The sequence below is a fragment of the Petromyzon marinus genome, unplaced genomic scaffold (genome assembly GCF_048934315.1).
Source record: "Petromyzon marinus isolate PM22_M1 ecotype Great Lakes invasive population unplaced genomic scaffold, UKy_Petmar_22M1.pri1.0 PM_G_Scaffold_7, whole genome shotgun sequence".
NCBI lineage: Eukaryota > Metazoa > Chordata > Hyperoartia > Petromyzontiformes > Petromyzontidae > Petromyzon > Petromyzon marinus.
The window spans coordinates 5,063,071-5,075,051 of NW_027423024.1; the positions used below are offsets into that span (position 1 = coordinate 5,063,071).

Sequence of the window (11,981 nt, forward strand, 5' to 3'; positions counted from 1 at the left end):
GGCAGCCTTTCGAACTTATCGGCCACGTCAGCGGCTCCGACCTAATAATAAACTCCGCGTTCAAATCCAATAAAATGTGTTTCATACATTTGTGGCGCCCATTGGAAAACATAAACTGGATATCGCAGAATGTTGAAGTCAGCAACCCCCCAAAGTCAAAATCATGGCTCCGCCCCTGCGCGTGTGGACAGATGGAGGGGAAACTCGTGAATGTTGCGCGATTCTAGTTTATCGATAATGAAACTGTTCCAGTGGGATAAGGCGTTGCTGGAGAGCGTTACGGTATCCATCATGACGCCCACTCTCCCCCCCCCCCCCTTGGTTATCATTTGCAATCAATGCAGAACTAGTGCACCACTATACGCCATCATGAACACTACAGCCGACTTAATCGAGATCCAAAACGCACAGAAATTACAGTGATACTCTGATTTAACGTCGCTTCGCAAATTAGGTGGTCACTTTATTAACCTCGCCACCCGATTTGCGTCGCCTCAACCCCCACACTCACGTCGCTGACAGCATCACCGTTCGTCCTCTCTCGTTATCCATCGCCTCTCAGCCCCTTCGCCTCCACCACCACCACCTACTACCACCATCACCACTTACTACTACCACCACTACCACCACCACCTACTACTACCACTACCACCACCACCATCACACTGTCAATCGCTTCGGTATAACGCCGTTTCGATACTCAGGAACGCATCCCCGACGTCCACACACACAGATAGACACACAGAAAATTACTTTTATAGGCAAGGTTGTCTACAAGTGTAGCGTGAAGTGTATACAGTGCAACGCGGCTCAGTGAAGGGTATGACGGATGCTGCAGGGGCGGCTCCCTAAACAACTTTGTAGGGGTCACCGAACCGCACTGTGAACCCTCAGTGTGCCGAGTGAATGTTTCTAACATTTGGCAAAACGCGGCGTTAACAAGAACGGAGTTAAAAGGAACAACAAGGCCACTTAGTCACTAACCGCATTAAAGTGGTGACGGTCAAAAACAACGGTGCTTCTGCATTGTGGAAATTCACCATGTGCGGATGTTGACAAGTGTATAGTAGGGTAGTGAAGTGTAGTGTATCAACGTGTAGCGTTTGTAGTAGTGTAATGTATAGTGTGACGCGGCTCGTAGCGATGGGCATGCTGGATGCCATGGTGCCCCAAACAAACTTCGTGGGGGTCACCAAACACCCGCAGGACCTGGGGCTGAAACCAGATGGAGTCCGATTTCAGCCGAGGCCACCCCTAGGCTGCGGCTTGAGGCTACTTGCACAAGAATTGATCGGTCCATGGGCACAGCTCGCAATCGACGTTCCAGTGGAGTTGTTCCTTGCATCCGCATTGCTTCTCCACCGTGACTGGGGGGGGGGGGAACAGCACGGGGCGAGAGTGCGAAACGAACGCGAGAAGCGTCGTCGTTTTGACCGCGAGATATTTTTTTTTGACCGCGAGATTTTTTTCATCGCAATCTTGCGATCGCCGTTGACGCCGCCGTCTCCGTGCCGGCGTTGCTTGGGTGGCTGTCCTAGCCCAAGTTTTTGTTTCTATCCTAGCCCAAGTATTTGTTTCTATCCTAGCCCAAGCGCTGTATATGCTGGTCATAGCGAAGTACCGTAGGATATGAAAGTATGTTATCTGCACGATGCGCCCTAATAAAAAAAAGAACAAAGGCAAGTTTTCCGAGGGACATTACAGTAGTGTAGAATAGTGTAGATTGGTGTATAGTTGTATAGTGTAGCATGCAGCGTAGTGTATAGTGCAGTGGTTCTTAACCTGGGTTCGATCGAACCCCAGGGGTTCGGTGAGTCGATCTCAGGGGTTCGGCAGAGCCCCCGCCACGGAGGTCCGGACACACTTGAATTATTGTGTAAATTTGTGATGACACACACGGCCCGCTTGGCCATCACTGGCTGCAGATGATCATGCTACACTGCTTGGCCAATCAGCGCTGCGGGGAATTTAGTGCGTACTCAGTAGTCAACATGTGACTGTTGTTGTCGTACGTCGTGTGATTTCTTTAATATTTTATCCATACTAACTATGTCGGGCAAAAGAAGAAAGTGGTCGGACGAATATGTACAACATGGATTCTCATGTATTACGGAACGTGATGGGAGTGAGCGTCCTATCTGCATGATTTGCAACGCCAAGTTGAGCAACTCTAGTCTTGCACCGGCAAAACTAAAGGAACACTTCTTGAAGCTGCATGGAGACGGGGAATACAAGAACACAACACTTGCTGAATTCAGGGTGAAGAGAGCCAGATTCGATGAAAGGGCCTCTCTGCCTGCTCTTGGATTTGTACCTGTTAACAAACCGATCCTGACAGCATCGTACGAAGTTGCTTACCTGATCGCAAAGCAGGGCAAGCCACACACCATTGGTGAAACACTTGTGAAACCAGCTGCATTAAAGATGGCGAATCTGATACTCGGAACAGCGGCCGAAGGTAAATTATCCCAAATTCCCCTTTCAAATGACACCATCAGTGACAGAATAGAAGACATGAGTAAAGACATCTTGGCTCAAGTAGTCGCGGATCTGATTTCAAGCCCGGCAAAATTCAGCCTTCAACTCGACGAAACCACAGACGTTTCTGATCTAAGCCAGCTTGCTGTTTTTGTACGCTATGTGAAAGACGACATGATAAAAGAAGAGTTTTTATTTTGTAAGCCTCTTACAACAACAACGAAGGCAGCCGATGTGAAGAAGCTTGTGGATGACTTCTTCAGAGACAACAATCTTTCATGGGATATGGTTTCTGCAGTTTGTACGGACGGAGCTCCAGTCATGCTGGGAAGAAAGTCTGGTTTTGGTGCGCTAGTAAAGGCCGATGCACCACACATCATTGTGACGCATTGTATTCTGCACAGGCATGCGTTGGCAACAAAAACCTTACCTCCAAAAATGGCAGAAGTATTAAAAACTGTGGTGGAATGTGTGAACTATGTGCGAAAAAGTGCTCTGAGGCACCGCATCTTCAGTGAGCTGTGTAAAGAAATGGGCTCTGAATTTGAGGTACTTCTGCTCCATTCTAATATTCGGTGGTTATCCCGGGGACAGGTGCTGAATCGTGTTTTTGCCATGCGTGTGGAATTAGCCCTGTTTTTGCAAGAGCACCAACACTGCCATGCAGATTGCTTCAAAAATCCTGAGTTCATTCTCATTTTAGCGTACATGGCTGATATATTCGCAGCTCTCAATCATCTCAATCAGCAGATGCAGGGTGGTGGAGTCAATATCATGGAAGCGGAAGAACACCTGAAGGCTTTTCAAAAAAAGCTACCGTTATGGAAACGACGAACAGAGAACAATAACTTCGCAAACTTCCCGCTTCTGGACGACTGTGCAAGTAAGATCGAAGATGTGTCTGGAATCGGAGATATTTCTGTATCCACGGAACTGAAGCAAACAATTGCCACGCACTTAGATGAGCTTGCAAAGTCTCTCGACGGATATTTCCCTACAAGAGAGTCATATCCAGCATGGGTGAGACAGCCGTTCACGTTTGCTGTTGAAACAGCAGATGTCAATGATGAATTCCTCGACGAAATCTTTGAAATTCAGCAGAGCCAGGTTCAACAGCAACTCTTCAGAACAACAACGCTCTCAACGTTTTGGTGTCGACAAATGAACAAGTATCCAGTTATTGCTAAGAAAGCCCTGGATTTTTTATACCATTTGTTACAACATATCTTTGTGAGCAATCCTTTTCGAGGATGCTGGACATAAAAACGAAGAAAAGGAACAGACTTTGCTGTGAAAATGACATGAGAGTGGCACTTGCCAAGGTGAAGCCACGCATATCTGAACTGATCTCTCAAAGGCAACAGCAGAAGTCACATTGATTTCCAGGTATGTAATTTGTTGTGAGTTTATGCATTGTGTTGGTTTTATTCTTTGAACAAGGTAATGTTCATGCACGGCTCATTTTGTGTACCAGTAAAAAATATATCTATGTCTTGAATTTGAAAAAAATCACATTTTATTTTTCACTAAAGAGGGGTTCGGTGAATGCGCATATGAAACTGGTGGGGTTTGGTACCTCCAACAAGTTTAAGAACCACTGGTATAGTGTGTGATGTGTAGTCGTGCATTGCAGTGTATAGTGTGCGTGCTGAACTTCTTCACACCGTACGTAGCTAACCATGCTCAGGAGGTGCGGGGGAAGGGCAAACACTAAAAGTGCTTCTAAAGAAGAGCTTTAAATCTAAGCGCCTTCTAATATCGGAAGAGCATTCCAGACGGCCACAGAAGCACATCCGAGAGCGCTGCGCAATGATGCAGTGACCACCGCCTTTGTTCGATGGCCGAGCCAAAAAGCCGTTGCTACCAAGATGACCGGAGTTTGTTCCAACGGTTCACGCTCCTGGACGAGATCATTTTTTTTACCGTGGTTTATTTGTGGAAAGCCGAGTGGCTGAGCGGAATCAAAATGGCTGACTCCGTTTCAGATCGCGGGCTCCCAATTCCGTGTTTCGGCCGTCCGTAATTTCAACAATAAATGCTGCTACGTTTGAGTTGTACATTTTTGCTCGATACCAGATTAGAAAAATTCCGAAAATGTCCTTTCACTGAAATGTGACACACATGTAGAGAGAGACAGCAGAGGTTGTGGGTTCGATGCCTGCCCCTGCTGCTGCATATTTGGAGTCTGCGTCTCATCATCATCACGGTGGCTAGTAGATGTTAACTATCTCGCCTGATATGCAGGGGTCGTGGGTTCAATCCCAACTCTGACAATGACCGCTGTTGTATGTTTGGAGCGTTTCAGATCTGCCTTGTGCTCGCGGATCTGGTCAGAGACGTGATGTTTCGTTTACCCAACGTAACAATCACCACATGTGCAACTTCGTTTGTAGACTCCAGGGCATTGCAGGTCAGGAATGACATCCTTCACAGATGGGATTAGATCACGGATTTTATGTAATATGAAATAGTTGCCGCTTTTTAATGAATAGTTTTAGTTTATTTTCGGGGAGGGGAGGGGGGGTGGGTGGGGTGAGGTGTGCACCTTGAGAGGTGTCGTATCCTCTGTCACAGCACGTGACGGAGCGTCCCTCGGTGGCCCCCTCCGAGGTGACGCTGTACTGCGGCCCCACCGTGCCGGGGACGCCGTGAGTCTCGTCGCGCTCGCAATACTCCGGGCTGGCGTTCACGTGAACCAGGTCGCTCGCCGTGGGCGCCGTCAACCGCTCGTTCACCGCCTCCAGACGCCGGCGGGGCCAGTGGGCGGCGCCGCCCCTGCCGCCGTTGGCGCCTCCGGCACTGCCCCCACCGTTGTGGCTTACCAGCTGCACGGCGGAACTTCTGTCGTACTTTTCCTGCGGCAACCATAATCGTCGTCATCAGGGGATGTGGTGGTTGTTGAGTGAATGCGGGGAGCTCCCTTAGCTGTGAGGGACCCCCCCCTCCCCCACCCCCCACCCCCGTCTGTAACCCTCCTATGGATTCATCCTCACTCTTGGTTCTTTCGGTAAAGTCACGTAGGTAAAGAAAATAAAAGATAAAAAAATGTAATCACGACGTTTCGATTGCAACACAAGCAATCATCATCAGGTGTGACAACCACAGCAAGAACATTTTACTGAAGTGGGAGAGAAACCGGAGTCAAGGGGTTTATACTGGCCATGGTAGGGGGGGGGGGAGTGGGCGGGGCTGTAGGTGCGGGAAGAGGGGCCAGTGGGGAGAGAGCCACGCATCTACAACGATTGCCGCCAACACGGATGGTGGCACTCGCAACAAAATAGCCGCACTGCCAAGCGCTGACGATGTAATTAACTCTGTAAAATAAACTAGTATCCGGTAAATAAGAGGGAACAACTATGAACTGTTCAATTTTACATGGTTAATAACACATTTTAATGATTGCTCAGTTTGTATCTGTCCTCTGGGTTTAAGTTATGTCTGTGTTTGTATATCTGGATGGCTTCATGAACAAATCTTTGATGGTAGCCAGACGGCTTGCAGAGCACTTTGGTCTCGGAGAAAACAATATCATGGGAGCCCACGGCGTTGTAGCAGTGATCAGCCACGGCGGAAAATTTAGTTCTGCCGTATTTCAAATCTCGCGGATACGGTCTGAGACATGACATTTCGTTTCCCCAATGTAACAATCGAAACAAATGCAACTCAGTTTGTAAACTCCAGGGTATTGCATGTCAGGAATGACATCCTTCACAGATGGGATTAGATCAGGGATTGTGTACTGTACTGAATCGGACCTGGATCTTGTGCTTGTTTTTAAGATTTTGGAAATCTTTTTGGTAACGCCTGCTATGTATGGTGACGTGATGGTTCCCCCACCCCCACCATGCCCAGTATAAACCCCTTGACTCCGGCTTTTTTCCCACTTCAGCAAAATTTCTTGCTGTGGTTGTCACACCTGATGACGATTGCTTGTGTTGCAATCGAAACGTCGTGATTTTTTAAATATTTTTATTTTGTATTTTCTTTACCTCCGTGACTTTACCGAAAGATCCTTGCGGTCATGAAACTTCAAATCTAGAAGGCTTCATCCTCGTCACTCCCACCCCACACTCACCTCCTCTGGGTGCAGTCTCATCACCTGCAGCCGTGAGCTCACCTTCAGAAAGTTCCCAACGCTGCGAAAGTCGGCGAGCTGCTGCCAGCAGATTTTCAGCATGCAGGTGCCAAATAACACGTGGCACTTGCAGCCCATGTACGCCAGATTGTACACCGCCTGCAGCACCACCACCACCACCGTCATCATCGTCACCACCACCACCACACTCACCGCCACCATCATAATCGCCACTACCAACCGCCGTTCGCTAACAAGTGGCGGTGACGTCACGACGGCACCTGTGCCTGCGTCCGGGGATGGAATTCCTTTCCAGCTCAGACCCAGCGTGCCCTTCGCCACAAACATCACCTCTTGCTGTGTGTAACGGCTCTCTCGCTGCTCCAGCAGTTCAACTGCTGGGGTATGCTTTTTCGCCCTAAAGACGACCGCTTTGTGGTGTTGCGATCAAAGCAGCGTGGACGTTTTATTTTTTCTACCTCCGTGATGACTTTACCAAAAGAACCCAAAGGGGTGTGGATTCCTGCAGTCGCGAAAGCTTCAAATCAAGATTCATGCATAACAATAATCTTAAATGTAAGAACTGTATCCTGCGACCAGACGTTATTGTACTTGAAACATAAACCGGTAAAATTTTGATTTAAAGCTTTCGTGATTGCAGGGATTCATATTCTTGGTTCTTTCGGTAAAGTCACGTAGAAGGGAAAAATGAAATAATAAATAAATATATAAGCCAATTCAATTCTCACGATGTTTCGACTGCAACACAAGCAATCATCAGGTGTGAAAACCACAGCAAGAAAATTTGAAAAAAGTTGTGTTTTTTTCTTCAAATTTTGATGATGATTGTTTGTGTTGCAGTCGAAACGTCGTGAGAATTTTAATGTTCATATTTTTATTTTTTTATTATTTTATTGTTTCCCTTCTACATGACTTCACCGAAAGAACCAAGAATATAACCGGTGAAAGTTAAAGCGAGAATCATTGCATCAATCACGATTGGTAATACAACCCGAGCCGACAAAGCCGAACCTAATTTGCATTGATCGCATAAAATAACTTTTTTCCATTACATTTGTTTTTTTAATGACAATACACACACATGCACAACCCACCCGTTCACCCACTCACCAGCCGGCCGGCCTCGTTGTTGTGCAAATTCATCGCCAAAGACTCCCCTCCTTGCCCGCTGCCACGATTGTGATCGCCCGCATCCACGAACCACTTGGCGAATTGGTATCCGTATTCGACGTCGTCTCCGGAGCCGCCCCGCCGAGCATCCGGCGGTAGCTTCATGGCGTGGGGAACGACCCAGGAGCAAGCACCCTGCAGGGCCCCCTGGCGGCAGGCGCGCGCCACCGCATGGGCCACTCCGGCAGCGGTGACGGCGGAGACGAACGCGGCCTCGCGCGAGCCTGGGGAGACTCCCAGGGGGGCGTCGTGCGTGAAGCCCGCCCCGTCAGCTGGAGACGGTGCGGCCAGACCGGTGTGGGAAGGGGTTTTGGGGGAGAACACGCCAAGCAGGTGGTAGGGAAAACGTCGCCTATTTAGAGACAGACCCCTCTCACGGGATTTGCCCGGGGACCGAACAATGGGCTCCGCGGCCCTGCGAAAGGAGAGCCCCCGAATCGGCGGCGTGGGGGCGCGCAGCTCAGAAGCGGCAGCAGCACGAGCGGCTGGGGAGAGCTCCCACCCTCAAGGACCGACACGAGTGGGGACCAGGGGGATCGTCGCCGCGGGTAGGAGCCGAGCGCCGTCTCCAACTCCGCGGAATAGATCTCGGGACAGGGAAACGATCAGGTGACGGGTATTACGATCGCTGCTTTTACAGCGGCCGACCTGGGGAGCGAACTAGGGCCGGTGGGACGTCCGGGACCCCCAAGAGGCGTGCCAGGAGCGTCAGGAGCAGTGAAGCGAGCGAGCCGCAGCCTGGCACTGGCCCAGAGCGAAGGCGGTTGCCATCGGGATAACGGGGCGGCCGCTTGGGCCGCCCGCGGACATCTCCCGCTGCCCGAGGACGGGAACTCTGCGAAGCAGAGTCGCGTAGGGGAGGGGGAAACCCCTGGAGGAGGAACGCGGGAACTCCGAAGCAGAGTCGCGTAGGGGTGGGAGGTGGGCGACCCCCCCCCCTTTCCCCCCCCAAAAAAGCTTCTGTGTGCGTGTCTCGGGGAAGCGGTCGGGCACCTTAGGTGCGAGTGGATGTGGCGGGCTCGCTCTGACCCCTTACCCGACTCGGCCACGAGGTCCAGTGCGTCCTCCGCGCCAGGCACGGTGCAGTTCCACCGTTTGCCCTGGAACTGGTGCCGGCACTCGGACAGCGCCAGGTGGACGCCCTCGGCCACGTGCGCCACGTGGTCCCGGTGCCGCAGGCATATTCTGCGCTGTGCGGGAGACAGCCCCGGCACCCAAATGCACAGCGGCCGATACTCGGAGGGGTCAAAGTTGGGGGCCCACAGTGCGAGCGACCTGCAGAGGGATGGGGGCGGAAGTCACGGTGGCCGGGGGATGTTGACTACCTCGCCTGGTACGCAGGCAGTTGTGGGTTCGATCCCAACCCCTTAAAAAATGCCTGCTGCTGCATGTACGTTTTGAGTTTGCATGTCTCTCCCCGTGGTTGCGTGGATTCATCTCCAGGTCCCTCTGGTTTAGAATCAACGTCTCTACGCGTTTGGAGTGATTTGGCTGCTGCTATAAATCACCACGTGATGATGATATCGGCCACTTGCTTGAGCTATAAAGTGCGATAGCCAGGCCTCTCCTGAAAAAGTGCTACATGATAAAAAGTTAAATAGAGCAAATATCTGTGGAATTTCTACAGGTTTGTAAATTTGAATATTACACGATGTACACACACACACACGAGTTATTCTTCTCTGAAGTTGTGTAGTGACACAGCGCCGACCGCTGTCCAGCGGCGGCAACTGCTGTGGACAGCGAGTGCACTCACGCCGTCGAGAGTCTACACACGGCCGCTGCGTGCCGGCAGGGCGGAGGAACCGGGGCAAGGGTCACGGAAGACCTCACAGGGAGGGAGGCCCCTGGAACCCTCTGGTTGGTTTGAGAAGGGAGGTGGGGCCAGGGGCGGGGCCAGGGCAGGGCCAGGGGCGGGGCCAGGCCAGGCCAGGGGCCAGGGGCAATATAAAAGCAGCGGTGAGAGCGCTCCGGGCTGCCGGTACTGGGAATGGACTCTTCTTCTCATTGTCGCCTTCACCGGTAATTGTGCGGCCGGACAGCGGTTGGTCGTCTCGGTCGACGCAACGCGGTTCAGGGTCGTGTCTGGGCCGCGGCTGTACGGCAGCGTGGTCGAGAGAGAGAGGCCGGAGTTGGTGTAACGGAAATAAGAGACGGTGCCTCCTGCGACTGCATCGTCTCCGACTGTGCGTGTGCGTGCCGCACGCCGGAGGAGGACGCTACATGGGCGCAGGATGGGAAACAAGCGATTGTCTTTTAGCGCGCAAGACCCCGGCCGAGCCAAGTGACTCTTTCCTCAGCGGCGACCTGGCGATCATCACGCTGACACTTACAGCAGTAGGCAAACACTCTCAACGCGTGCTTCTAAATGTGGAGGGAATAATCGGAGGACCCCGGAATAAAAATTCTTAAGACGACCACGGGGAAAATATAGCAACTCCAAATATACGGCATGTGTCAAGGTCGCGATTGAACCCACGACCTCCTGCATAACAGCCGAGGTCGTCAACATCTCCTAGCCACCATGGTGCCCCAATATACCGCGCTAGATACTGTATATGTGATGTATATACACGCACACGATTAAAAAAATCCCGTACAACAACCGTATTGAGTGTGCAAAATAGAGGCAAGGTAAGAAGGTTGCTCAAATCGACGTCGAAACTTGTGAGCTCTCATCGCAGCAGTGAGGACGAAGACAGCGGCAGTGGCGGCGGCTTGCGGTCACCACAAGGAGGCGCTGGCGACTGCCCACAGCTGTGCCAAGGCGCAGAGCCCCAGCGGGAACCAGTCCACACGTCGCAGGGGATCCATCGAAATCCTCGTGGTCAGCGGCGCTGCGCAGAAGAGAAGCGGCCCGGTGGTGACGATGTTAACTCCCTCGCCTGGTACACAAGAGGCCGTGGGTTCGACCCTGACGATGCCCGCTGCCGTATGTTTTGAGTTTTCACGTCTCGCTCATCATCATCATCACCACCATGGTGGCTGGGAGATGTTCATTACCTCGCGTGGTACGCGGGATCGAACCCACGACCGCTTGCGTACCAGGCGAGGGAGTTAACATCTCCTAGCCACAGTGATCGTGACCAACTCGACTGCCGTCACTCTGGTGGGTACGATGGAATTAAGCTGCGGTAACGACGTTAAATCTATGAATGCATGCGGGGTATATGGAGGTGCGGGCTATCTGAATTTCTGCGGGTTACATGCTTGAAACTACGGTAGTCTCAATGGAGCGTGGCTGCTGGTGGAGGGGGGTGAGGGCATGTGAGGATGATGAGTCTCCTCGGTATCGTCTGAAGAGCGCGATGGGCCGGGGAGTTTCATGCTCCCCACCGTGAAACACTTGCACACGCACACACAAAGACAAAGGTCCCCCGTGCAAGCCTTAGACCGTCGAGGCAAGTACCGTTAGCGAGTAGCGGCGCCACGCTCGGCCGCCTTTGTCTCCCCTGTGGCGAGGTCTACCCATCGCACCAGGTGTGCTCATTTGAGGCCGAGTATACCTAGGGGAGGCCCAGGACCGGTTCAGATAATCGTCACTGGCGTTGGCCGTGAGCGAGGGAACTGAAATCGGGTCAAGAATTGACTCCACCTACGTTCATCAGATTTATATTTTTAAGGCCGGAAGTTTGACCACTCGCTCGCTCCCTTCGGGGCGAAGCGGCTAAGGAGCGAAATCCTTTCGCGTGAAGACGAAAAAAAACTCGCCCGCAATGTGGCGCCATTCCGATTGCAAACGGTGCGACACTTCGGGACGTGCTCCACGGGCCGTGGACGAGTTTCCCCGTCGTCGGCAGTCTCACCTGGCAGGTGCACAGGCAGGTACACAGCCTGGCAGGCAGGTAGGTAGGCTGGCAGGCAGGAAGGCAGGGCAGGCAGGTGGGGCAGGCAGGCAGGCGGGTAGGCAGGCAGGCAGGCGGGCAGGTAGGCGGGCAGGCAGGCAGTGGAATCCACACCCCCGCAGTGTCAGCGGAGGGCCCTTTTATAGATCTTGTTGTTTGTCAAATTAGTCATCACGGCGTGCTCATCACGAGTCCACGTGCTCCCGAGATGATCTCATCCCACACACACCTGCAGCCACTTTCCACAAAGCCCTGCCCCCCTCCCCACGTGCGTCCCTCGCTCCTCATCAATCAAGAGACACCCTGCCCCCAACGCCATCACTCTGACTGCCACAGTGATAGACTTGGGGGGTGGGTTATGTCCGCAACGTTGTGTCCACGTTCACGCAGAT

The 11,981-nt window shown here is 52.1% G+C and overlaps 1 protein-coding gene across 1 annotated transcript; it reads right to left on the bottom strand.

Annotated features, from left to right (window-relative positions):
• Nucleotides 1-734: 734 nt before the first annotated feature.
• Nucleotides 735-11,719, bottom strand: LOC142920229 (protein Wnt-5b-like). Its single transcript, XM_076062717.1, has 7 exons — nucleotides 11,551-11,719; nucleotides 10,473-10,581; nucleotides 8,781-9,019; nucleotides 7,685-8,016; nucleotides 6,596-6,712; nucleotides 5,024-5,333; nucleotides 735-1,367 (listed from the first exon to the last, which is right to left on the bottom strand). The coding sequence occupies exons 2-7, from the start codon at nucleotides 10,556-10,558 to the stop codon at nucleotides 1,273-1,275; spliced, it is 1,179 nt and encodes a 392-aa protein (XP_075918832.1). The 5' UTR covers nucleotides 10,559-10,581; nucleotides 11,551-11,719; the 3' UTR covers nucleotides 735-1,272.
• Between the last annotated feature and the right edge of the window lie 262 nt (nucleotides 11,720-11,981).

Bases quoted from the DNA above. Each gene is read 5' to 3' on its own strand.
- LOC142920229 (XM_076062717.1), bottom strand. From the start codon at position 10,558: ATGGATCCCCTGCGACGTGTGGACTGGTTCCCGCTGGGGCTCTGCGCC. The intron at 8,017-8,780 runs GTAAGGGGTCAG...CACCGTCTCCAG, and splicing joins GGACCTCGTGGCCGAGTCGG to CTGACGGGGCGGGCTTCACG. The intron at 5,334-6,595 runs GTGAGCTCACGG...TGGTTGCCGCAG, and splicing joins GCGTTGGGAACTTTCTGAAG to GAAAAGTACGACAGAAGTTC.